Consider the following 27,880-nt stretch of genomic DNA (forward strand, 5'->3'; position numbering starts at 1 on the left):
ATGTAGCTTTTCCCCCGAGCAAAATGCCTAATATTTAGAATGCTTTGATAGTTAAAGGTCAAGATACTGCCATTCAAGAAATTAATGTGACTTAGTGAAATACAGCAATTATTAGGAAATAATCGGGTTAGAGCAATAGCTATGAGTGCTACATATGGTCTAATGAGAGGAATGGAAGTGGTTAACACAATAGCTCCTCTAAGTGTTCTAGTCGGAGCGACTCTCGGCCAAATTTTCAACATGCTTGGAGAGCCTATTGATAATTTGGGTACATCCAATCTTAATTGGGTTAAAAGAGACTAGATCTTGCCACCTTCGATCTTTAGAACCATTGGCTCCATACTGGATCGAAATTCTGGCTCCATGCTGGATCGAAAATAGTAGAATTTTTGTGGAATAATGCAATTTGTAAGAAGGTTCTTTGAGATAGGATTAGATTGAATTTCTCCCACTTAATATTGTCCTTATATATCCTTCCATCTCAATCAAAGTTGTTCAAAAAAATAGAAAAAAATAGAAAATTTTGATGTCATAACAAATATGATTCAAGTGTTATTGACATTACAAGAAGTTACAGATCTCATATTGAGAAAGGAAATATACAAATGTCAATCACCCTCAGCCCGTAAATCACGTAACCCAACTCAACTAAGTATATTCATACAACTCCATTACAAACCCGAACATAACTTCGACCTTTGTATCGAATAAAAATCGCTCCAGCCATCAAACAAAATCTTCCAACCTTAATTATACAAACTTTGATAAAGAAAAATATATATAGCAATGCAAGCAAGCAAGAGATGATAGCCTGTACATGCTGTATGCGAAAAAACGCATTCAAAGAAGCCCAACAAAGAGGAAGAAAAGTAAACAAAGGGTATCAACTCTTGGAAGAAGCAGTAGTACATAAGATACAACGCATTCTAGGACCGCCCATATCTGCCTCGTCCTCATCATCGTCCTCTATTTCTCCGTTATCGTAATCGAAGTCAGATACCGAATCATGCGGAGTCTCTCCCGTCCCTTTTTTAGCATCAAGATTGGAAGTAGATTCTATGAGACAAGTCTCATGGTACGCATGACAGCAAAAGAACACAATAACAGATATGTTTTGTATTGAAAAAGGATTAAAACATATGCAGCATCGAGCGCCTCCCCGAGTTTTCGACTTAACCTCCATCATTCTAACACTCAAAGATTTCTGAATTGACTGAGAAACCTTATTTTCATTCCTTTTTCCACGTATTTCATCTTCTTCATTGCTCAAGTAAACTCCATGTCTAGCCTCCTTGTAGTACTTAACCAATAGATTCACAGTGTCAGCCTGTCAAAAATCACACATTACTATTTGCCAGCACAAGGTTCAGTTCTAGTGAAGCAACTAAATTTGTCTAGCATGAAAATACCTTCAAAATATCATTGCATCCATGTCTGAGGCTGGTTTCCGTTCGGTAATCGGTAATGATTTTAACTAGCCGATCCCGAAGGCTGCAATAGAATAAAGGAAAGATTTCAGACACTATGTACATCCAAATGAACAATTATAATTAATTCTACATATGTTTAATTTGTTTAATTCAGGCACAACCTACAATCTGATAACAAGACTTATAGTTGTATGCTTATTTTCATTACTCGTTGCTACACGTCCAACACTTGAAAGTTTTGTGAGAAAATCTCCGAAAATACATCGGCCAACAAGGGTAATAAACCAGTTATAGTGTCTCAACAATCAACTAATAAACAGCTCTGCCAACTTAAAACAGAGATCATATACAAGGAGAGCATAGACACGATTCAAAATATTAGCTGGATACACTGGAATTTTATCAATAAAGATATACAAAACCAATAGACACTATCGATAGACAACATATGAGATCTTTAGCTGATTTAATACAAATGTTGAGAACTGAATCCTAAGTGGTAGTTTTTATTACTTTTTGAGTAATAACAGATAAAAACCCAATATCTATGAGTGTGATCCTTTGATATGAACCAAGAGACATCAATCATACAATATACTTCAATGAAGATGTGAAGAAAAGGTTGTCAAAATTATCAAAAGATGTTTCAATTCATGCTACATTGAAGAAGAATGAAGTTTGATTCTTGTAAATTTTGGGTGGGTTACAATATGAACCAAGAGACAACAATCAAACTTCATTCTTCTTCAATGTGGCATGAATTGAAATATCTTTTGATGATTTCAACAATATTTTCTTCACATCTTCATTGAAGCATATTGTATGATTGATGTCTCTTGGTTCATATCATCTTTTATGCACAACCTTTCATCTCAAATAAGAATCCATAATAAATTCTTTATTATAGGAAAAAAGAAGTAATATTAAAGAAAAGTAATAAATATATATATATATATATATATATATATATATATATATATATATATATATATATATATGCATGTGTATATATACATTCTGGGGGGAAGGGAGGGCAGCTCAATGAGCAATGATTCCAAGGACTGAAATATTTGGAGTGGTTTAATATAGTTGAGGATTTCGGGTATAAAAAGATGTGACCAAGACCAAATCAGGAAATACAAAGAGTTCCTAAAATTAAGAATATAAGAAAGGTGGAGCAACTACAGAATCCTATCAAATAGGTCTAAGAAGCACTGTGATAGACCAGAACTTAAAAATAAATAAATAAGTCCCCAACGTGAGATCTCACATTGGTTGGGGAGGAGAACGAAGCATTCTTTAAAAAGGTGTGGAAACCTCTCCCTACCAGACGCGTTTTAAAAACCTTGAGGGAAAGCCCGAAAGGGAAAGCCCAAAAAGGACAATATGGTGGGTTTGGGCCGTTACAAATGGTTTCAAAGCCAGGCATCGAAGGGTGTACCAACGAGAACGCTGGGCCCCCAAAGGGGGTGGATTGGTGGATTGTGAGATCCCATTGGAGAAGGAAACAAAGCATCTCTGAAACTTCTCTCTAACATACGCGTTTTAAAACCTTGAGGGGAAGCCCATAAGAGAAAGCCTAAAGAGGACAATATCTGCTAGCAGTGGGCTTAGGTCATCACTCCCTACCTCCTAGAAAAATACCACTAATGTAATTCTAGGTAGGACAACATTAAAAATTAAGTAAACAAAATTATACAAGTGAACGGAAGGCACAGTATATTTTACAGGGATACATGCCACATGCAATAGACAACTGATATAAACACGATAAATGTTGAAAACGAATGATAACAGAAATTGACACTAACCGAGGTATCTCTATTCCATTGGGAACCATGTTCACAATATAAAGAGGATCTAGATTGCCAACTGTGTGCTCCAACAACATGCCAACCTGTCAATAATGGAGGACAAATCATTTAAAATAAATGTGCACGGAAAATTAGTCATCAAGCAAAGAGCATTCATCGATACCATTTCCGCCTTGTGAAGGCATAGCTTTATTAATTCTTCCCAAAGTTCATCATCATGCTGCATGCTAACAAACTCTACTGCCTGTTCATGGTTAAAACAAAGTTTCTATGTGAAGTGTCTATCAGAAAGCAAAGCAGCCTGCAGTCAGAAAAATAATGAAAGTACCTCTTCTATATCTCCTAATTTATCAATGATGACAGCAAGGGCTTGTTTTGCGTTTCCCATTCTTCCAAGAATGAAGACTTGCTCCCTCAAAAGATTTTTTTTAACGCAAATATCGTATGCCTGAGATTATGTTCACAAAGTTATAAACACATAAAGAATAACCATTATAAACAGCAACAGATTCTGACCTTCTCAAGTGTATAATGTTGACTACTACGAAGAAATGGAAGCAGCATCTTTATATCATAGTCAGCATAAAGCTCCACCTACAAAATTATTGGAGGGTAAATAGGAACCAAATTATTAAAATAGGAACAAGAAAGCTCTAACTACATAGAAACCACTAATTTTGGCTATGAACAAAATGAGTCGTAAATCTCTGTTCACTATCGTACTCCAGGTCAAGCTTAACCATTCTTGATAAACCCACCAGTGAATTTCATTTAGCAACTGGGTTTAGTATTTATGCAGATAAAGAATAATTTGAAGGGAAAAAACCTAGCAATGTTATCGAGGTGCTTCTTGATGCAAGACAAGGTGAAGCGCACACCCTTCTTCTTGCCTTGTGCAATGGTGTCATGTGCCTTCAATATGGTGCTTTCCATTGCATATTTCTTTCGTTTATCAACATTGTGAAACTATGGCGAAGAGAGTCATTGCAAGGACACCACATAAACTAGCTACCATTACATTACACATCCCACTCAGAAACTGGGACTGTACATGTCACCTAAACCAAAAAGATTGTTCAATATTTTTTTTTTTCGGTATCTCTCAAATCAAATTGCTACTGGCTATTTTTTCTCTCCAATCAAAATTTCTCTTTCTTGCCAATTTCCCCTTCAATCAGAGGAAATCTAGTCCAGTTATCAGACCACGATTTTTTTTTTTTTTCCTTTCATTGCCCCCTCTCATTTTTTTGTTGATATTTTTCCCCCTTCAAAACAGAGAGAAGCCAAAAGGTCTATCTTCTTCTATTTCTTTTTTTTTAAAAAAAAAAATCTACACTTACATTGAATCTAATAATGATGGAAGAATCTAATTGAATTCTTCAGGCAAGTTTTCAGTCAAGTTCTTGGTGAAAGAAAACTTTCATCATATTAGAATCAACAAATCTTGGTTAAAGGCTAGCTGGAAGACCAGAAAAGTTTCATTTGGTTAGCTCACTTAGGTAAAATTAACATAGTAGCTAAAGTTGTCCGTGGAGATATCTCATATCCAATTTTTGTATAACTAGCTTTTGCTAATTTAACCTCTGTTTCTTATCCAAAACACACACACACAGTGACGAAAATTCGATAAAAATACCCTACAATGGTGCTTAACACGTATAGACTTGTGTTGGTGGTAGATGAGGATTAATCTCGGTTATTCTTTCATTGTCCCTACAGTTGTAAGCTTTTTTTTTTTTTTTTTTTTTTTTTTTTTTTTTTTTTGGAACAAGAAATAATTTTTCATTGAAATTATTAAAGGATACAAGCTCCCAAGATAGAACGAATAAGAAAACAAAGAGAATATAGAAGAGCATACAAAAGAGAACAAACTTCAAAATAACAAAACTAAAGGCCTTTCAATCTGAAGTGGTCTAGATATCATCATGAGAAAAGCGGGACAATGGTGTGTAACACTTGTCGACTTGACTTGGGAGAAACTTTTCTAGACTTTTAATTTGATTTGAGTGTTTGATAGAAGTTAATAGGAGAATATAACTCAACTTGTGAATGAAGTTGAAGAAATGCAGTCAAAGCTGTGGTTCGAAAGAAACCAAAGAATCTTTTTTAAAAAGAAAGAAGTGTTTGATTAGGCCAATTGATGGTTGTTCTAAAAATTATGCTTCTTTTATGGTGTTCTTTGACAAATCAATTTTTGTTATTCTATTAATCTTACCAATATAATTGGGAGCTTTTTTAATTAAGATTGGGTTGGCTGTTAAGAGTGGTGGGAATGTTTTCGTTATATGTCTCCCTTAGCAGTGTAATCTTTTCTTCATCCAATGAAAAGTATACTTTGTCAAAAGAATAATAATGATAATGATATCACAGTAGTCTTTTTTTTATATTGACTGGATTATTTATTCTCTTTTCCTGGTTATAATGTCTTAATGGCAATCGAGGACTACATAGCCCTTGATAAGGCGAACTTTTACCACATAAACATCCATGTTTGAAGTCTGACATTATACGGTATGTTTTTTTTTTCAAATTATTGCGAGATTTAATTTTACTTATATCTCTCGCTTTACTCCAATGATGCAATCTTGTCACATCGCACATTAAGGCGAAGATATTTATCATCTGTATGCGTAAAAACACAAAAATCGAATCACTAAAGGATAACTAATCTTCAGTAGTTTGTACCTGAATGTCATGGAAATCCTTTCCAGCATGTGGATTTACTTCAAATAAGGAATGCAGATACAGGTGCATGAAATATCTGAAATCACACTTATCAACGGCTTTGAAAAGCTGTGAAACAACTTCATTTGGAGGAATTAATTCCTTGTATTGGATAAACAAGGGAACTGCACGCTTGCAATCTAGCATCATGAGTTGGACAACCTACAAAAAGATGGGAAAAAGAAGAAAGGTCGTCATACATTTAAACATGAAAATAACATAATAGTTTGCCCACTCGACGGACTGTAAAATTGTTCTCTCTAAACATAGAACTTTTCATTTTACATAAGAGTACGAACAAATTACCAAGGACAAAAAAACTAAAGTCTAAAACGAATTACAAGACTCCATAGCCAAACTCTTGAAGTAAAATTGTTTCCAAATTTTTCGGTAAAGAGACCATTTCATATTACAAAAAAGGAGATGAAATCCACATACAAAGGAAGTTACAAAAAAAATCCTACAATTAAATAAGCTCATACTGTAATTGTTGAAATAGGAGGCATGTTTACACAAAGTTATAACCAAAAAATACAGATGCATAATTTTTAAACAAAAGAAATTGAAAAACCATATAATATCAGCCTTTAGAGTTCCATCGTTTGCATCTAATGTAAAAATTGGTGAATCTAATTGAGGGATCAAAAGTGATAAAGAAATGCAACATTATCAAAAAAAATGTTCATAGAACAATTCCATCCGACTTTTAGTCGGAAGTTCCTTTGTTTTTTTTTTTTTTTATATATAATTATTATTATATATTTGTGAATGTCTCTACCAGGTTAAGCACAGCTCAACTAATCTCATGGACAATTGCCTAATCCTAGTATATTATTGTCCTACTATAGGAGTGTATTTGGTTGTCAACAAAGCTCAGAAGATATATATCCTAGACAAGTGGCATCCATGGTTTGAACCTATTTCCTCCTAACCTCTTACTTTTTTCACTAACCTCAACCACTACTAGGTCAACTGACGATGGTTAGAAGACTCTACCATCCAACATGTGTTACTGCCAAAGTGACATTTTATAACACAATTACCACACAAACATAATTTTACTCTTGGAAGAAAGAAACAAGAGAACTATAAGGTCGCCTAATTTCGAATTCTCATACCTTCTCACGAATCGCCTCATGCAGATTGTATTTCTCAATAAAGTCAAATATATCTGGCTTCAGCAGCTGAAAATAAGGGTAAAATAATTAAATATGTATTAAAAAGGGAAACAGTAGAAGAGTTCTAGAACCAGTTAACAGTGGAGAGAGCACAAATCTAAAACTTACATCAGCATACAGCAAAAAAGCTTTCTCATACTGCCCATCTATGACGTACAGCTCAGCTAATGCCTGATGCAGGAAAGAAATGAGCTTACAACAAAACACACTTCGAGTTAATTAAAAAATAACAGAAAAAAAAATATTTACTTCTTTAAGAGCATCAGTCATTGAAGAAGTATTGAACTGAGGTTCTATGGCTGCGATAACGGGCAGGGCAGAATAAATCACTGGTGGCCAAGACTTAATAGTTGTTAATAGATCCTTGTGAAACAATGGACTTGAAGCAAGAGCAACGAGAGCCATCTGCAACGGAAAAAAATGTCAAGTTTTCAAGTTGGTAATAAATAAATCTCTCTTAAAAGAGAAAAAAAAAGTATCAGAGAAATTTTCTTCCAGACTAACCTCATAAGCAGTATCACGCAATCTGGGGTTTTCTGTTGGTATATATGGAGCCAATACAGGAAGTTGACACAAATGAGCAAAGTGAAAAACCCATCTGCGAAAACCCGGTTTCTGAAGTTATGCTAGTGCATGGAGGATAGTATACAAGGAAATCAACTAATTACCTCTCCCAAGCAGAAACAGAGCCTCGCAACAATTTGGGACACAGCGAGGCAGCTTCAGCATATTTTCTTTCCACAATCAAGTGATCCAGATATCTGGATCCCACCTAAATACATAAGCAACAAAAATGTATTATACTTCATTTTCTTTTAAAGAAGGAAGCAGAATTTTTCTTTGATAAAATAGTATTACACTCCATTACCTTCATACAAAAATGACTTGAAATACTAATTGCTCTGGGATTATGAATCCCCAGAGCAATCAAGCAATTCAACCTGAATATTTACAGCTTATTTCATGTGCAAAAGAAATTTCATTAATTAGATAAAATGTGCAAGACAAATCACAAAAAAATATAATACTGTTCGGTAAGAATTCCAGGATACTAACAAAAAATATAATTCTATTGGGACGTTTGAAGGCTTCAAGAAAACTTGGAACACCAGGGAAATTACATGGGGCAAGCAATCTTTTTCTTTTTTGTGAGAAACGGATAAATATAAAAATCATCAAAGAAGATAGACAACCTAAGGGCCTTAGGGATGGGGGGGAGTCCCTAAGCCTAGTATGAGGAGTTGCCATACAAAAGGCCTCAATCTAAAGGTATGGGGTAGAGGATTATTGGGGCCTAATCCATTTGTTACCAAGACAGGATGCAAGCATCCAATAGAAACTAAGCCAAGTATGCAAAATTTGAAATGCAGATGCAGTCCTCATATGATAGGGAGAGCTCAGAAGTTCTTTAAAGAAAACAAACTAATGACATGTATTCATGAATCATGCGTCTAAGTATCAAGCGTCAATTTAAAGTAAAGGAAGGGTTAAGCAGGGAGGAGAAATGAATGGGCCAAAGGAAGGTACCTCGTCAAGGAGCTCACTTTTTCCTTGACCAGATTCAACTGCTTCCAAAGCTTTTTCATGCCAACCGTGTTCAAGAAGCCAAGAGATGTGATCTTCAGCATCCCTAAGAAAGATAAAGACATGAAAACATGCACATTATCTTAAAGATGAAAATGTGCGAACCTCAGAAGTAGATAGAATTTTCCTATGTGTTGAGAGAAATTCCTCTTCATTTTTTATTCATTTTGGCCCAGTCCTTTTTCTTTTTTGAAAAAAAAATCATTGAATGAATGAAAAAAGACTAATCCTCAAAGGATACAAATTACAAATGAGGTGAGCAAGTAAAGAACAGAAATTAAAACTAATGAATTAAAGCATTCTAATTTATATTAATATACTGCAAAGAAAAACTGCCGATGAATTTGTGAGAGAACACCAAAGAGAGACTTTGAGATGAGCTGACTCAAAACAATTAACCCAAGAACTATGCTTCTCTTCAAAGTTCCATACCGTAAATTTCTTTCTATCCACAATCCTAAGAGTAAGGCTTTGACTGCATTCGTCCACAGCAGAGACATTTTAGAAAAAAGCTGAGGTATTTCTTATAGAAATTGTGGATGAGGCCTGATATGAGAGGACTGAATTTATGAAAGTGGAGATACGTGTCTGGGGATGGGAGAGTTGTGGATTGGGAGTGGAGTCGTTAGAAAGAAACCTGTAATTTAATCCAAATGATTATGGCCTTTTACCTGAGAACGTCATATACTCCTGCATCAAATTCTTGTTAGAAAATACAGGTTCCCTGCCATGGGTTGAGACACAATTGTGATGTTCAATGACAACAACTAGAAACCATGTACGGTGTGTCCTCCAAGTTTCCTTGATTTCATAAAATATTCACTTGGAGATAGTAATCAAACTTGCTTTTGGGAGAATCGATGGAATGACAACACTTCCCTTCAATCTTGGTGTTCTCATTCGTGCTTGAATTCTACATGGGAAAGAAATGTTCCCACTGTGGTTGTCTTTCTGCTTAGCATTGGAAAACTACTTAATAGTATCTTAGATTAGAGTCATATATAGGTATACTAGAAAAACCTAAACTAAAGGAATGTACAATTGCAATGAAGGACAACTATACATAATAACATCAATTATATCACTCCCCCTCAAGTTGGAGCAAATATGTCTTTCATGCCCAGCTTGTTGTAAAGATAGTTTATTCTTGATGTTCAAATGTTTGTTGAGGATATCTCTCAATTGTTCTACAGTCTTTCCAGTGGACTTCAACCCTTGTTTTTCTCAAGAATGAAATAACAATCCACTTGAACATGTTTAGTCACTCATGAAACGCTGGGTTGGATGCAACGTGAAGTGTCGTTTGATTACACACCATAATTTAGCTGACACGATAATATTGAAGCCTATCTCAGTTAAAAGTTGATGTATCCACATTATTTCACACACAAATCGTGTCATAGCTCTATATTATGACTCAGCACTTGAACATAAAATTGCATTCTGCTTCTTACTCTTCCATAGCACTAAATTTCCTCTTACAAAAGCACAATACCTAGATTGATGGGAGACCTCTTTCCCTCCTTGGTATGTTGCAAAGGGTTAACATCCTAACAGCCAAAAGAAAAAAAACATACTCTAAAACCCCTAGAGGTTGCTCTGATACCATGTGCTCAATAGTAAAAAAAATACTTAGTTGTATTTTAGATTAAAGAGTTACATACATACATACATATATATATATAGGTATATATAGGTATATATAGGTATATAGGAGGACCTAAACTAAAAGGACAATTACAATAAAGGACAACATTACATACAGCCATACATTATAACAATCTTGTCTTTCTTTGATTGATGGGTGACCTCTTTCCCCCCTTGGTATGTTTGCAAAGGGTTAACTTCCATCATGGTATTTGAATGGACTAAAGAAGAGTTTTACACCAAGTTGGTTCTTTCACTATTCACAGAATATTTGATTGGAGAAAAATAGGAGGATTTACATTTTACCTAATTTGCTATGATATATTTTCTTACCAAGCAAAAAAGAAAGGGTGCATACCTAATATGAGGAAAGTGCTTCTTTTACCACTGTAAGTCGTGGGGTATATACAATGCAGGTAGACAATCTTAGACCAAGCTCCGTTGCTGATGAAACTATTGATGACTATAGAACTCGAAAAAAAGGGGGTTTTCTAGGTTTTCTACAAGATTGACCTTCGAAAAATTGTATGACCATGTGGATTGAAACTTCCTGGATAGAATCCTTGCTAGGAATGGTTTTAATATAAATGGTAATCGTGGATTTGGAGTTGTATTAGATCAATAAAATTCTCAAACCTTGTTGATGGTAGACCGAGAGGTAGATTTCATGCCTCAAGAGGTCTTAAACAGGGTGCCCATCTCACGCTATTCTATTCTTACTTGTTGTGGATGTCTTTAAGTAGAATCATCTCAATGGGATGGAGCATAATGTCTTTGAAGGCTTCAATGTTGGCACCGATAACTTGCTCCTGTCTCGTCTTCCATTTGCAAAAAGTATGCAGATAATACCATCTTTTTTTTGCTCTGGCAATAACTTCCTAGCTTTCTTTGATGTCAATTCTAGGCTAAAGATTAACAAGGATAAATTCTAGCTCTTGGCTTTAAATTGTGATCCTGGTAAGCTAAGCATTTGGTTTCTATGGTTGGGTGTGAGGTTGGAACATTCCCTTCTTACTTCGGTCTTCCTTTAAGACATCGTCCAAAGAGTAGAATGCTTTGGGTCCCCATGGTAAATAAGATTCAAAAGAGATTATCGTCCTAGAAAAGGAGCTTCTTCTCAAAAGGAGGCAGACTCACTCTCATCCACCCATCTTGAGTGGGATTCCTACCTACTATTTTTCTCTTTCCAAAATTCTGGTGGTGATGAGAAAATCTAGAAACCTCTAGAGAAGCTCATGAGAAATTTCCTTTGGGAGGAAGTTTTGGAAGGAAAAGGGAGTACACAGTCAATTGGGAGGTGCTTACAAAGTGAGTGGACTTTGGGGGATTATGGATTGGTAGAGCCAGAAACAAGGCCAGTTTCATCACGAGGTTGGATTATCGAGCAAATCCAAGTCATCCCCTTTAGAATGGAGCTCGAATGGATTTAAAGGCACTTCAAAATCTATTGGAGAGGCAACATTGAGGAATTTCTTTTCTTCCCTTGTTTATTCATAATTTAGTTAGGGATGAGAGGGACACCCTTTGAGGATAAATGGTTGGAGGATAAATCTTTCTGCTCTGTAGGTTGTTCTTCTTCGTCTATTCCATTTATCCTCGATAGGAACAATTTGGTAGCAGCTGTGTTGTCTCGGTTTGTGTACTCTCATTCTTTAGGTCTCCAACATGCTTCATCCAATGGAAAAAGGATGAACATTGTTGGGAGTTTATCGGAACCCTAGTTCGTCCGAAGGATTCTCGTGTAGGTCTTGTTTTCTTTGTTTAGTTAATCCTTCTCCCTTTAGCAATTCAGGCTATCCCTCGTTGTAGAAGATGAATATGCCTCGTCGTGAAAGATAAAAATTCCTAAGGTTAAGTTTTTTGTAATGCAAGCCCTTCACGAAAGGTTTAACACCTTGGACAAGGTGCCGAGGAGGGTGCCTAACTTGATGTGGTCATTGTGTTGCATCTACAACAGGGCAACCGAGGAATAATCATACCTTTGAGGTTGTGATTTTGCATATGCAGTCCAGAACCCAGATTTTGAGTGTTTCGTCTAGAGTTAGCCAGACATAAGAGTTGAAGAGAGATGATCAAGGAATTTCTTCATCCTCCCTTCCCTAATAATAGAGAGTTTTTATGCAAGCTAGGGTGTGTACTATTTTGTGAGGTCTTTGGGGCGAGAGGGACAATAGAATTTTTCGAAGGTTTGAGAGATCTCTGAGTGAAGTTTGGTCTTTTGTAAGATTCTATGTTTTCTTATGGACTTCTATACTAAGCACTTTTGTAATTATTTGTTAGGTCTTATTTCTCTTGATTTGAGACCCTTTTTGTAGTTTGCCCCCCTTTTTTAGGAGCTCTTTTTTTTATATGCTCTTGTATTCGTTTATTTATTCTCAATGAAAGCTCCGTTATTTATAAAAGTAAACAATAAAATTGAATTTTTTAAGTTGGAAGGTCTTGGGATAAGGTGCAAATTGTGGCTACATTCAATACCACTCCTTGTGCCAGTATTACTACCCGAGAAACTTTCATTTATTTCTTTGTAATTTATTATTAAATAATTTCTTTGAAGTCACCCCAGTGTTTGGTGTGGCTGTATGTTCATTATGCTACTGTTCTTGTTCTTCCATTCATTCTTCTGAATGAAATATGGCTTTCCATCCCAAAAGGTCTGAACAATTCAATAAGAAACCACGTTTTCATAAAGAAGAAATAAAAAATACAAGGGCATACAAAAAGATAACCTTACAACAAGGAAATGTCTAAACAATAGTTCCATAAGAATGATAAAAATAAAATGTGAGGTGTAAAAATTGAGCATGTGAAGAAAAAAAAACAATAACATCAAAAGAAACAGATCCACTCACGAGCTTACCATAGATAATACTAGAGGTCTTCCTCCAGTGATTACCAATTAAGAGTAGCAGGTACAACAATAAAATGAGAAGTCTAGAGTTATGAAACAACACAGATTAAAAAACCGACCTGGGTTTCCCAATAACTATGTCTTTTGGGGATACAATATAGTACATAGGTTCAACACCAGAAGCCCACTGACCACCAGCATAGCTGCTGCCTACACTGACATAAAGAAGTATTTGAACATTTAATGCAATTTACCTTGTGCTAAAAAAATAATATTCTTCCATAGATATAAATTAACCTGTGAAAGGAGCATGTGCAAGGGAATAGTCCTTTGCCTTGTAATGCTCAAAACCATGTACAGGTAGGGTATCATTAGATAATTCATCATTGTTCCATGTTACGACACGAATTTCTGGTCTTTGGGCATTTCCCTACTTGAAAGTGATTTACAAGAGTAAGATAGCAATAACACATCAAAGGGAGTAACGAGCACCTTCATGAAGAAAAATGAGCAAGCGCCATACAATCATAAAATACAGAGCAGGTTGCCATGCTTTTACATAAGAAACAGTTGAATTTAGAGAAGAATAATATTATTGTATTTCTCCTTAAACATCTAAAACGAATACAAGGTACTCTTATATAGAAGAAACATCGTCAACCAATAAGGAAATAAATGTTACAAATATAAATAAAGAATATAAACATAATAGACAATCAACATTGAAATCCAACACTCCCCCTCAGGCTGTTTGTAGATATCTTTCATAGCCAACTTGTTGATAAGTTTATGAAGTATTTTTTTGGAAAACCTTTAGTTAGCATATCAATCGTATGTTCTGTTGTAGGAAGATAAGATAGACATATTACACCCATATCAGTTTTCTCTTTTATGAAATGCTTGTCAACGTCAATATGTTTTGTCCTATCATGTAGATGTGAATTATGAGCAATGACGATGACGACCTTGTTATCACAATATAGGAGCTTTTTGAGAAAATTTCAATTCTTCAAGAATCCTGTTAATCCATATACATTCACAAATTTCATGTGCTATGGCTCTAGCTTTGTTTCAACACTACGGGCTACTACATTTGTTTTTTACTACGTCAAGTAACTAAATTTCCTTCAACTAACGAACAATAACCACAAGTTGATCTTCTGCAACTTACAATTTTTTATCCAGGAGTTTCTGTTGTCCTACGACCAAGTAATTCTTTCCCTTGAAGTAAGTCAGTAAGATATATCTTTGATTAATAAAAAAATCTAAGATCTTGACAAAAATATCCTTCTTAGATCTTCGGCAAAAACATGTTTGTTGGATCCCAAAGTCTTTTGGTCAACTTGCTAAGAATTTTTGTAGTAATTGATTGAATTCTTCAATTCCACGGTGTGTTCTGAGAACAATAAATAATACATCTTTTTTGGTTGGAAAGGATCTTTAGAATCTTTGACATCAATCATCTTCAGTGGCTTGAGCTCATTGAATGTTCAAGTCTGAAAGCTTTCTTCTAGGTGTTCTCTATCCAAATATTTTGATACTTTTATTTTACAAGATTTTCAGAGTTATAGTTAGAAAGAAATCAAAGGTTCTTTCATATCAAGCTCCTCCCTTGGATAGATCATTTTGGTTCGGCCCATATCAAGGCTTTTTCTTGGTGTTCTATTTCTAAGTTTGTAGATTTCTCTTTATAAGTTTTGTCCTAGTCGGAATGTTTTCTTCTTTTTGTTGTAACTTTATTTATTGTCACTTACTGTTTTCGGGAGTTTGTGGAGTTTGTATCTTATCAGTCTCTTTTTCATTTAATCAATGAAAATTTTCGTTTCTTGTTAAAAAAAAATCAAAACCCGTTTATACTCCCATTACACATGCCATTCATTCGCATACACACTTAGACAGAAGAAACAGCATATTCACGACCTTAAATAATTAAATCAGGAACTGATAAGTGTCAACAAAATAATATAATCATTCATTTAAAGTGAAAAAGGTCTATGATTTCTCATGATATTTGACAAGCTAAGCCACTAAGCAACTGACAAGGAACTAATCAAATAGAATTGGTTCTGATTACAAAAGCTCTGATCCATGCATAATATAATTTATCTACTAAGCTCTCAGTTTGTGGTACACGTAAAATTTGAACTAATTTGAACATGTAAAAGTCGCTAAGAACCTGTACAAAAAGAAAATTAAAACACGCATAAAAAATCTCGTGCAAGGCTGGATATATGTTGTGAACATACCTGCCGGGATGGAGCAGTTATACTAAAACTTTTTTCACCTTCTTCCTCGGGAATATAAGCCAGAACAACCAGGACATCCCCAAATGGAGCAATTCCTGTGACTAAGTAGTTAGTTTGAAAAGACGCCACTACATCAACCCGGTTTATGCTAGACATTGGAACGTGCCGACTATTTTGTGTTCCATTGGCTGTTTTATTCTGGCTTGTTCGAATTGATGCAATCTTCACAGATGTTCCCCAGCCAATGACCAACTGAGTATCATCCTAAATGAACATAGAGAAAATACAATAAGAAAAAATAGTTACTGAAAATGTTACTAATCTGGATTCTATAGAAAAAGGCTTAATGGCCTGTTTTTTAAATACGTAGGTTAGTTCACAATCAAAATACAATCATCCAAGTATTCTTTTTCCTTTTTCTTTCTTTCTTTCTTTCTTTCTTCTTTTTTTTTTTTTTTTTTTTTTTTTTTTTTTTTTTTTTTTTTAATAAGAAACAATTTCATAGATGGTATGAAATTACAGAAGAAAGAGGAAAAAGTCCACTCTCCCAAGGAGTTACAAAAGGCCTCTCCAATTGGATAAAAGAGAATATAAACTATGATCATGAAAAATAGGAGTGGATTCACACCAAGCAATTGTCAAATATATAATAGCATCAAAAAATCCTATCAAAAGAGGGCTCCTTATCTTAAAAAAATAAAAATAAAAAATTGCCTACTTTCTAGCCAAGTTTCCTAAAGAAAGCCAGAAAAAAAATGTAGCCACAGTAAAAAAATAATAATAATAATACATAATTTTTTCTTTTTATTCTCACTAACAGAGGTATTTTATTTCAAGAAAAGAAAACAAAAATTACATATTTTATTCCTAGAAAATGAATAGTGGAGAGAACGTATCATTTTTCTAGCCATAGTGAACTAAATGCAACTTTTTTAAAGAAAAGAAAAATAAATAGTTATATGAAAAGTTCTTGATATTTGAAAAGTTCATGGATCAAATAATTGACTAACACTAAGCTTTAAATTTGGTACCAAGATTTTTTCTTTTTTTTTCTTTTTTTTTTGTATAAAAGAAACAAACTTCTTCTTGATATTTGAAAAAGTTCCATCAGTGTTCAAGAACAAGAAGTTCTTTAGACACATTAAAATCTCTGCTCACACTGGAAATTCAAAAGACCAAAATTTAATTACAAAAGGGCCCTTCAGCATACCACTGTGGCTATTGTTTCTGTTTGAGACATGGCTTGAGAGGAATACACAACTTTTGAAAATAAGTGTGGAGATGAGGAGGAGATTGCACATAGTGTAGTTATTTTGGCTTCTAGATGTGAGCCTTTTTTCTTTTCCTACAAGCCTTAATGACATAATCATTGAGATTTTATGCGTTCGTTCATATATATTGATACGTATGTAAACTAATGGGCGAGCTTTCTTCTAAATCTTTTTCTTTATTTTCTGAAGGATGTCACGATCTCCCTCTTATATTTTTTGGGTTTTTAACTACAATTTTTTTCTTACAAAAAAACAAATTGGGGTCAGTAGCAACTAGAGTCCTCAAGCAGCTGCAGTAGCATCCAATTCAGATACTTTCTTGGTACAGTACAGTATGTCAAGAACATCATGAAATTTTAACTAACCTGCCAAACTAGCTGAGGGAGCAAAAGTTCTGGACGTGGGCTTCCTCTTGGTCTTTCAATGAAAGTAATTCGCTGATCATTTGCAGCATCATACACCTTTACGCCAGCATCATTTGCCCAAGCAATAAGGCTTGTTCTCCATTTTACTGCGTGTATTGGACCCTCACCAGAATGCAAGACCTACAAATGCAAGCGAACTTAGCAATGAGAAACTAGTCGTCTGATACAAGGAATATTTCTCAACTAGTGTGGCAAATAAAATGTTAAGAACCTGATCTTTATATCCTAGCCATTTCTTTGAATTAAGATACAAATGGCCCGCTAGACCACCTGCTGCAAATCTCCTAGAAGTTTTCTTTGCATAATCTGGGTCCAATGCAATTGCCTTCGTCGGGCGATGATACTCAAACCTCATTCTCTCATCAGTGAACAGACTATTTATTACAACCGAACCATCATCCGAACAACTGCCTACATATTCACCTTCTGTATCAAAGCTGAGATCGTTGACTATGGCAGTATGAGCACGAAATTCCTTAACCTGGAAAAACAAAATCGAGTACACACATCACAGGATTAGCATGTGTAGCAAAAAAACCGACGGTTATCGATGAAAACGTTCCACGCTAATACCTAATGAAAAGTAAAATCATGGAACTAGTAAACCACAAGATGTCATAGTTTGACCATCGATAGATTTTGTTCACTACCACAAAGTGCAGTCTGATTAACGTTATTTGGGAAGCAACGCATATAGATAGGAATAGGATACATGGAAAACCCGCAGCTCAGGTCTGCAAATCAGCAACTAATCCGATAGCGGGAAATTGAGGCAGATTCAAATACTTCGAAAGAGCTATCATAATCTCAAATTTTACAAGAACTGGAGCCAATTGCACAACCAATTTCCAAAAAGAAAATAAGAAGAAGAAGAAGAAGAAACACATTTCAGCACAGATTCAAACAAAAGAAGCCAACCTGATTCCCGAGAAAGTCAAGAATATGAACGGTGCCGGCGTGAGTCCCAAGCGCGATCATCCTCTCCGCAACAGCAAGGCACGAGGCGGCATCACTAGCCAGCAAAGATGGCACGCTTCCTCCCATTCTCTGATACTTGAGCCTCGGCTCCTCCTCCTCATCGTCCGCCATTTCTTCTTCTTCCTCTTCTTCTTCCTCCTCCTCCTCCTCCTCCTCCCTCTCGTCGTCTCCTTCGACGCCATTTTCCGACAGAATCGGAGCCATTGTGATGTATGCCGGATTCAGATTCTGGCGATTCGTCAGCGAAGAAAAGGTGGAGCAAAGTAGGGAGATGAATTATGGGAGTAAGAAAAGGTAGTTTCCCCCTTCATCAATTTATTTGATCTTTGGTTTAGTTTCATTACATGAGTTGCCTGTGTCCAAATCAAGACCAAAATTGTACCGAACTAAACATTCAGTTTTCATGGATCGTGTTTTCAGGTCTTTTACACGATACAATTATCCTAAATTAATAAAAATAATAAATAATATATATATATATATATATATATCAAAAATATTCTTTAAAAAAAGTTTAAAATAGCTTTGGATTAAAATTTTTATAATTTTTTTAAAAATATCATTAAATTTAAAATTTTTTAAAAATTATTGTCCAGATGTAATTATTATTTTCAAATTTTTTAATGTTATTTTTTAAAGTTTATTAGTATTTATGAAACATATTACTAACGGATGTATAGCAAACTGGATAAGGTTGGGTGTCTTATCCTAGTAACACTGCTAATATCTATTTTTAAATTTTTTAATGTTATTTTGTAAAGTTTATTAGTATTTATGAAACATAGTACTAACGAATCTACAGCAAAATGGATAAGGTTTGGTGTCTTATCCTAGTAACGCTACTAATTTCATTGTTACAAATAATTTAATCCAAATCATCCCGTGAAGATATGCCAGTTGGGGTATCTTAAATAATGAGTTTGTATAAGACTATATCACAAAATATATAATATCTTTTATAATTTTGTTAATTAAGAAAATTAATATTTCACATGATGATCATATGCGACTCAATTTTTGACCATGAGTGAGTTATGTACTATTGTATGTGAAGGCTTGTGAATGGTTTTTGTAGCTAATTCAATATGTCTACCATTTTAGGGATTTGACCGTTGGGAATGTAATTTCATTGGTTGAAATTATCTCGTTCCCATATAAGGTAAGTAGATGAGTTGTTTTCTTAAGTGTTTTTTTTTAGACTTTAATAATGAGACCCACCGTCTTACTTACCCGAGAGAAACTTAGTTTATGATTAGACTATAAACAAATTATTCATTAGAGAGTCAGTAATACATAAAGGGACGAAATATATAGTTATAAGGGTAAAACAAACTTTTGATCCAGCTATAATTACAAACAACTCGTGAAAGATCGTTTGCTTATAATGATCATATCAATAGATACAATTTGTCTCGTACTATATAAAAGTGCAACCATAATTTGTAAGTCCATAAGGTCTCTTGTTTGCTCGTAATAATATTAAAATATTCAATTTAATTGAAATTTGGTTTGAAATGTTCACATTTTTATTTAATATATTAAAAATAAAGGAAAAAATATATTTATATATATTAAATATAAAGAGAGAAAAATATATTTAATTTGAAGTGTTCAGATTAGTATTGCTCGGAGTGGTTGTTTATATGTATTTTGTTGACGTAAAAAATGAGCATGTGTGAACATTAAGCCCGTAACAACGTTTTTTTATTTAATTAAATAATTTTTTTCGTACTTAATAATTATTATTAAGATATGCATGTAAGAGCGGGAAAGGTAGGTTGTTACAATAAATGTTATGAAAAGTGTCAACGATCATTATAGCAATTATGAATGATTAAATAACTTTATTAAAATATTAAAGCTGTAAATTTTATAGCGTTTCAAAAGTTAAAAATAACGTGGTATTTTTAATTTAATTAAAAGAACTCAGTCAAATGTTTTCATAATAACGACGTATGTAAACTATACTTTTCTACTTTATTATAGTTATTAAAAAAAACGCTATAAAAATGTATATACTTTTAATAAAGTCATATGTCATAACCTAAAAAAAAAAAAAAACGTTATAAAAAATCTATAAAAAAAACGCTATTTAAGCATCAAGCTAAGATCGCAAATGCTAAAATTTTCAAATGAAATTGATTTCGGGAATTTAATTCAACAATTTATTGTGAAATAAAATATTTAGATTTAAAATATAAAAAACGTAAAAACAACGTAATCATAAAGAAAAAATAAGATCCAGATTATCTCGTTTGAGATTCACGTCACTCCACAAACAAGATAGATCATGTCAAGCTTAATGATTCTAAGTATGCAATTTAAATTATATCGAATTACAATTAGCACGTGTTCTAAAAGAAGACATAAGTACCCTACTTTATAAAAACAAAATTCTGACCTTCTTCCAGACATTTTAAGAGTTGTAATATTCATATTTTACGACCATAATTAGTCGCTATATACATGTAACCTACAGTAAATAAAAAGTCTTAAAATACATTAATAAAACACCATAACTATATAGTTCGCCCAAAACTTATAACCATCTAATAAAGTCTAATTTTGATGTGACATGGTAATTTAAATTTATTTTGTGGTAATTTGAATATATTTTTTTTTCAATATTTTTTGGAAGTTCACGTTACGTGATTGAGATTTATTGGTTCATATCACCAACGACATTCAAGGACGAAGTTTTGTTTTAAGGCGGGAGTCTGTAATGCCCTATTTCAAAATTTAAGTTATTTTAGAATTAATTTAAGCTTTAAATTATTTTTGTGTTCATCAGCAAACTTATTTATTTTTCGGATTCTAATTTGAAAAAGAAAGATCTTGACCTCAAACACTAATTTCAACGGTCAAATTTTAATTTCATTAAATTTGATATCTTCAATTTAATTTTCACTTATTTGTCCGGTTGAGGTGATGAGGATAAATTTCTTCCTACTTCCTCCGTCATTCCCACTCCATTTGAAGCTAGTAGAGATGTAGCGGGGCCTGTGGAGACGACTGGAGAGGGAATTCTTGATATGTGGTAATCACTACAAGGGGATAAGATTCGGAATACCTTGTTGATCGAATGTCTCAAGACAAGAATATTGTTAGAGATTCGAATCACTCCACAAGCAAGATCGATCATGTCTAGCTTGAATGATTCTTGTTGATCAAATATCTAAGGCAAGAACACTTGATTGAGATTCGAATCATTCCACAAGCAAGATCGATCATGTCAAGCTTGAATGATTCTACATGCAACCTAAACTATATAGATTTGAAAAGAAACTTAACCATTGGCTAAAAAGGAGCACAAATGCTTCTTTTACTATATTTTTCAAATCTTCCTACAAATACAACATACATGACTTTATATAGGCATTCAAAGAGTTCTAACATTCATACTTAATGGAACCTAAAATAAATTAAATGTCTTAAAATACATTAATGAAATACAATAAATCTAAATTGTAATCCACCCAAAATTTATAACATGAAACTTCATTCTTCTTCAACGTGGCATGAATTGAAATATCTTTTGATAATTTCAACAATATTTTCTTCACATCTTAATTGGAGCATATTGTATGATTGATGTCTCTTGGTTCATATAAATTAGTCTTTTGTTGCGTCGTTTTTTCAAAATACATAAGTAGGGAACATTTTCTATCCACCACCAGTTTAATATAAATATATTGTCAACACATATTAATAAATATATTAAAATAAAATAAGTTCGTTAATTTTAAAACTCTAATTATAATATTTAATTATTGTAGATAAACTACGAAATAATATTAAAATTTGATTTCAAAAAAAAAAAAAATATATATATATATATATATATATATATATATATATATATATATATATATATATATATATGAAATATTTTATTAAGATTCTTTTACAATTTTTTATAAATATTATATTAAAAAGTGAAAACTTATCATTACTGGATATCTCTAATTAAGATTAAGATATAATTTAAGATATAATTTGATAAAAATTGATTCATTACATAATTTAGAGTTTCCAAAATTAAAATGAAAAGAAATTAAAGACGAAGGAAACCCTCGTATACATCTCAATCTTTCATCCTTCGCCGTTTACCCTCCCCCATTACAGTCGACGGTCGGCGCGAAACCCCCGCTACGACCTCCAGCGTGTGGCGACCCACGAAGCCTTCGGGCGACTTGCTACCTACGCGCAGTAGCGGTGGACTCGAGCAGCTTTTCTCCGGCGTCACCCATCCTCAGACGCGTGTGTTCTGTTCTGCAATCAAGGCATCGCGGCACGGTGTTGGTTACCCACGAGCAGTGGCGAGTACGGCCACGAGCAAGGGCGCCTAGCCTAGACCCACGAGCAACGGTTTCTGTTTTTTTTTTTTTTCTTCAGCCTCTAAACCGTGTCGTTGGTGAGATCGCGCCGCTGCTGCTCATTCTCCAGATCCCCAAGGTTTTGTTTTATTTTAATTTCTGTTTGTGTTGTTGCTTTATTCTCTTCACACATGGAGTAGAAAATTAAGACAATTTGGAAGCCCCTGGTTGGAAGATATACCTGCTTACACTCAATTAAGTTTTAGAGACAAATAAATCAATTGGTTGAGGCACTAAATTGAAGTAATCATGAAAGTTGGGACCAAAATAGGATAGAAACGAGTCCTGTTCGTATCCATATTTTAAAAAAGAAGCCGTTGAGAATTTAGGATTGAGCCTTTTAGGGGTAATTGCAGTGGTAACAGTTTTGTGTTTCGTTTGAATAGCCAAGATGGTATGCTTGGAAATTTTCACACTCCCTCTATCATTGACCACAAATTTTAACGTACATTTGGATTCTGTTTCTTGGATTTTCTCTTTGTATTTGAAAATTGGATGATCCACTTTTCTGTTGTTGTTGCTATAACTTTTTTTCTTTATTTATGTATTTTTGCAGGGAAGAAGGCACCTTCTCTGTAGGAGACATAATGTCTTCATCCAAAGACGCGGATCCAACCCTGGGCTACCTCACTCGAAAGGATGCAGAGGTGAAGTTGCCACGACCCACTAGGGTGAAGAACAAGACTCCTGCTCCAATTCAGATAACTGCAGAGCAGATACTTCGCGAGGCTCGGGAACGGCAGGAGGCAGAAATTAGACCACCCAAGCAGAAAATTACAGATCCGACTGAACTAGCTGATTATCGTCTTCGCAAGCGGAAGGAGTTTGAAGACCTTATACGCCGTGTCAGGTGGAACGTTAGTGTTTGGATCAAGTATGCTCAGTGGGAAGAGTCTCAGAAGGACTTCAATCGGGCTCGTTCGGTTTGGGAGCGTGCCCTTGAGGTCGATTATCGAAACCATACCCTTTGGCTCAAGTATGCAGAGGTTGAGATGAAGAATAAATTTATCAATCATGCAAGGAATGTCTGGGATCGAGCAGTTACCCTCTTGCCTAGAGTGGACCAACTATGGTACAAGTACATTCATATGGAGGAAATGTTGGGTAATGTTGCTGGTGCAAGGCAGGTTTTTGAGAGATGGATGGGCTGGATGCCGGACCAGCAAGGTTGGCTCTCATACATCAAGTTTGAGTTGAGGTACAATGAGGTTGAACGTGCCCGAGGCATATTTGAGCGCTTTGTTCAGTGCCACCCCAAAGTTGGGGCATGGATACGATTTGCCAAATTCGAGATGAAAAATGGGGAAATTGGAAAAGCAAGAAATGTTTATGAGAGAGCCGTTGAGAAATTAGCTGATGATGAAGAGGCAGAGCAACTGTTTGTTGCTTTTGGTGAATTTGAGGAGAGGTGTAAGGAAACGGAACGGGCACGATGTATATATAAATTTTCCCTAGATCATATCCCCAAAGGTAGGGCTGAGGATCTCTACAGGAAGTTTGTGGCATTTGAGAAGCAATACGGGGATAAGGAAGGAATAGAAGATGCTATAGTGGGGAAGAGGAGGTTTCAATATGAAGAGGAAGTGAGGAAGAACCCCCTAAATTATGATTCTTGGTTTGATTATATAAGATTGGAGGAGACTGCAGGGAACAAGGAGAGGATCAGGGAAGTGTATGAAAGAGCAATATCCAATGTTCCTCCAGCTGAAGAGAAACGGTACTGGCAGCGTTATATTTATTTATGGTAAGGACGTCATGAAAGGCATTCTATGTTTATCTTCTCCAATTTGGTTTTGAGCACACATATTTTACAAATATTTGCTAACTGTTTGTTTCTATCCAATTTAGGATCAATTATGCACTATATGAAGAACTGGATGCTGCAGATGTCGAGCGTACCCGTGATGTGTATAGGTATGTCGAATTTTTGTGGCGTCAATTTATGAAAATTCTAAGATGATGTTTATTTACGAAGTGGAACACTCGTTGAGAATGAAGGAAAGAGAATCTCTAAGTTGATGTTATCATCTATAGTTGTTTTCTGGTACCGTAGGATATCTGAAACTGTAATATATTGCTATAACTATTTGATTATAATAAATTGCTATAACTTGTAATTGATTTTAAATTTTATTCATTTCATCTAAGCCTGTATGATTGCGTTTGTCTTTTAAAGTCTTTGACTAGTAATATCTGCATATGGAATATAAATTTAAAATCTCTGTTATTTTTCAACTTTTGCTTGTAATAGCAGTTCGAATCCACCCATGTTCACGGTAATTCTTGATGACTTGTATTAAGGCGGGAAATTTTTTAAAACGATAAAGTTTCCTTTTGCTGTCTATGATCTAAAATTCACATTCCTTTCCAAGATATGCTGAATCTTATCATTTTCAAAACGATAAAGTTTCCTTTTGCTTTATGTTATTCCTTGCAATGTTCTAAGCATTTGAACGTACATTGTGTTACTCGTCAAAAAGTTCAATGTGCAATATACAGAAAAGTTATTTCATTCAGTATTAATTTTGGCAGGGAGTGTCTAAATTTGATTCCTCATGCGAAGTTTTCATTTGCAAAGATATGGCTATTGGCTGCACAGTTTGAAATACGACAGTTGAACCTTAATGGTGCCCGACAAATACTAGGGAATGCAATTGGGAGGGCTCCTAAAGATAAGGTAATGTGTAGATTTATTTTCTCTTTTATTTTTCTGAAATATTATCTCATTTGTTGGAAGGTTCATTTTATTACTTTATTTTATAACAGATATTCAAAAAGTATATAGAGATAGAGCTGCAGCTGGGAAATATAGATAGATGCCGTAAACTATATGAGAAGTATTTGGTGTGGTCACCTGAAAATTGTTATGCATGGAGCAAGTATGCAGAATTGGAGAGATCTCTGTGTGAAACTGAGCGTGCCAGGTCTATATTTGAGCTCGCTATTGCACAGCCTGCACTGGATATGCCAGAGTTATTGTGGAAGGTACTTCAGCAATTATTCCTTTAGGTTGTCGAGTGCTTTCACTCGTCTAGAATATCAGACTTCTTGGATCTATTTTGCCTCTTCATTCAGCAGTTTTGACTCTTTATCTTTCTTGCATAGTTTATTCAGCTTAGTTTTGTTGGTTCTACTAATATTTCTCTCTTCACAAGGTTATGTGCAAATAGAATCAATTTGTGCAGATCGATCGTGTAGTAACTTGGGGCAATTGAAAATTTGCAATTCTCTTCTGTTTGTATTATGAGGGACCCTATTTTACCTGCCAACTAGACTTAAAAAAGGATTTTAACAAATTCAACTTTCAGGATGGGCGCATGAATTACCTTATGGTATATGGACTTGAACATATTAAACACTATAATCCTAGAAATGTAATGAGTATATGCCTGTGAAACAGTGTCCTGATGTGTGAAGAGCTGTTAAGTTAGATTAAAAATATTACAAGGATATGATAAAAATTTATTCCTTATCTGCATGTTTTCCCTCTATTTTACATCTTGCTAACAAAAAGTACTTGTTTATTGACTTGATTGTTAGAGGTTGAAATGAGTCTTATTTTATTGTTCGATGTAGGCCTACATTGATTTTGAGATATCCGAGCATGAATTTGAAAGAACGAGAGAGCTGTATGAGAGACTTCTAGACAGAACAAAACACTTGAAAGTGTGGATCAGTTATGCCAAGTATGAGGCATCAGCAATGGAGGATGACAGCCAGCTTTCGGAATTACCAGAAGACAAAGTGCAGGAATATCTTCGTGCACGGAAGCAACAATGTATTCAACAGGCTAGAAGTAAGGAAACCCTTCTCTATCGTATTTTTTCAAGATCACTAGTTTTGGTATGTCATCCCTCAATCATAATAGAAGTCTAACATAGTTTCATGCTTCAGGGGTCTTCGAAAAAGCTATTACTTACTACAGAAATTCCGCGCCAGAGTTAAAAGAGGAGAGAGCTATGCTCCTTGAGGAATGGTTGAATATGGAGACGAGTTTCGGCGAACTTGGTGATGTCAGCTTAGTGCAATCCAAGCTTCCAAAGAAGCTTAAGAAGAGGCGTCAAATTGCTAGTGAGGACGGTCCGGCCGGGTATGTGACTAAATATTTATGTCATGGATCAATTGTTATCCAGTTGACTTGTTGTCAAATTAGATTCTTTATACTGTTTAAATTTGAGGGTGTAGAACTGTTTTTACCATTTCTGTTATCTCCTGCAATACACTGAACGGTTGGAAAAACGAAAAAGATTAAAATTGCTTCATCTCATTCTTTATTCATCCGTCCATCTAAAAGAAATTTGCTGCCCGTGCACGGTGCGGTAGTGTTACTATAGCAAATTTACTATGCATTTGAGATGGCCTTTTGTTAATTCCTTTTGAGATATTTTTGTTTGCTCATGTTAAATTCTTTTCTTTGGCAGTTTCGAGGAATACATAGATTACTTGTTCCCTGAAGAAACTCAAACTACAAATCTCAAGATCCTCGAAGCTGCATACCGTTGGAAGAAGCAGAAAGTTGACGATAATTAATTTGGCCCTTCTTTCTCTCACTCCCTGCCCCACACGGTGGTTCGTGCTAGCATACTTGCAAAGGGAATGTTCGGATTTTGCTGCAGAAACTGGTAACTGCCCCTGATACTCCTCGTAGGATGGAGTCGCCCAATGTGACTGGTAATTGTATATCGTATGCACTGGATTTATAAAGGAAAATGTTAGTCATTGGTGTACATACAGATTGTTAGTCTTGTCAACGATTTGTCAACGGTAGCTTTAGATTACTTGATATCCCTGTAGGAGGCAGGGATGGAAAGACCTGTAGGTTATGTTCCTTGGATTCATCTGTGTTTTAAAACATATTGGATAAAATGGATTCGTTGAGTACATCTTTGGTGGGCTCATGTTTGAAAAGCAAATTCAGATTTTCTAAATCAGAAAGGCCAATTTTTAGAATAGACATGTCAAGCTGTTTCAATTTCGTCAGATTCTAAATCTGGAAGCGAAGAACACGGGATTCACGTCAATGACCGACCGAGGTTTGAGATTTCTCCGCTTTCATTTTTTTTCCAACCAACATGACAGACTACGTTAAGGTAATTTCACTTTATGTACTTCTCTCTGATCTGCAATTGCTTCCTTATTATGTACTTTTTACCTACTTTTGTTGAGGATTCCGGGGAAGGGAGTCCTACTAGGGCTAATTTAGGGAATGCTCATGGGTTTATAAGTAAGGAATACATCTCTATAGGCCTTTTGGGGAAAGCCCAAAGTAAAGCTATTAGAGCTTACACTCAAAGTGGACAATATCGTATCATTGTGGAGATTCGTGATTCCTAACATGGTATCAGAGTCATGCCCTAAA

The 27,880-nt window shown here is 34.8% G+C and overlaps 2 protein-coding genes across 4 annotated transcripts; one reads left to right on the plus strand and one right to left on the minus strand.

Annotated features, from left to right (window-relative positions):
• Window positions 1-509: 509 nt before the first annotated feature.
• Window positions 510-18,521, minus strand: LOC111783052 (vacuolar protein sorting-associated protein 41 homolog). Its single transcript, XM_023663928.2, has 19 exons — window positions 18,086-18,521; window positions 17,379-17,648; window positions 17,108-17,287; window positions 15,472-15,735; window positions 13,523-13,655; window positions 13,345-13,435; window positions 8,674-8,776; window positions 7,815-7,918; window positions 7,651-7,744; window positions 7,396-7,551; window positions 7,255-7,317; window positions 7,087-7,152; window positions 5,930-6,130; window positions 3,761-3,838; window positions 3,573-3,692; window positions 3,408-3,488; window positions 3,242-3,327; window positions 1,410-1,491; window positions 510-1,327 (listed from the first exon to the last, which is right to left on the minus strand). The coding sequence occupies exons 1-19, from the start codon at window positions 18,347-18,349 to the stop codon at window positions 884-886; spliced, it is 2,880 nt and encodes a 959-aa protein (XP_023519696.2). The 5' UTR covers window positions 18,350-18,521; the 3' UTR covers window positions 510-883.
• Window positions 18,522-22,189: 3,668 nt separating this feature from the next.
• Window positions 22,190-27,402, plus strand: LOC111782993 (uncharacterized). Of its 3 annotated transcripts, none has more exons than XM_023663856.2 (8): window positions 22,190-22,600; window positions 23,078-24,265; window positions 24,370-24,435; window positions 25,054-25,198; window positions 25,288-25,506; window positions 26,098-26,317; window positions 26,416-26,611; window positions 26,943-27,402. In XM_023663856.2, the coding sequence occupies exons 2-8, from the start codon at window positions 23,109-23,111 to the stop codon at window positions 27,049-27,051; spliced, it is 2,112 nt and encodes a 703-aa protein (XP_023519624.2). In that variant the 5' UTR covers window positions 22,190-22,600; window positions 23,078-23,108; the 3' UTR covers window positions 27,052-27,402. The 3 variants fall into 3 exon arrangements, with proteins under 3 accessions (XP_023519624.2, XP_086976827.1, XP_086976826.1); XM_087120701.1 differs by having other exon boundaries at window positions 23,086-24,265; XM_087120700.1 differs by having other exon boundaries at window positions 22,190-22,513.
• The last annotated feature ends 478 nt before the right edge of the window (window positions 27,403-27,880 follow it).

Source organism: Cucurbita pepo, chromosome 20 (genome assembly GCF_057944985.1).
Source record: "Cucurbita pepo subsp. pepo isolate OVF chromosome 20, ASM5794498v1, whole genome shotgun sequence".
In the NCBI taxonomy this organism is placed as follows: Eukaryota; Viridiplantae; Streptophyta; class Magnoliopsida; order Cucurbitales; family Cucurbitaceae; genus Cucurbita; species Cucurbita pepo.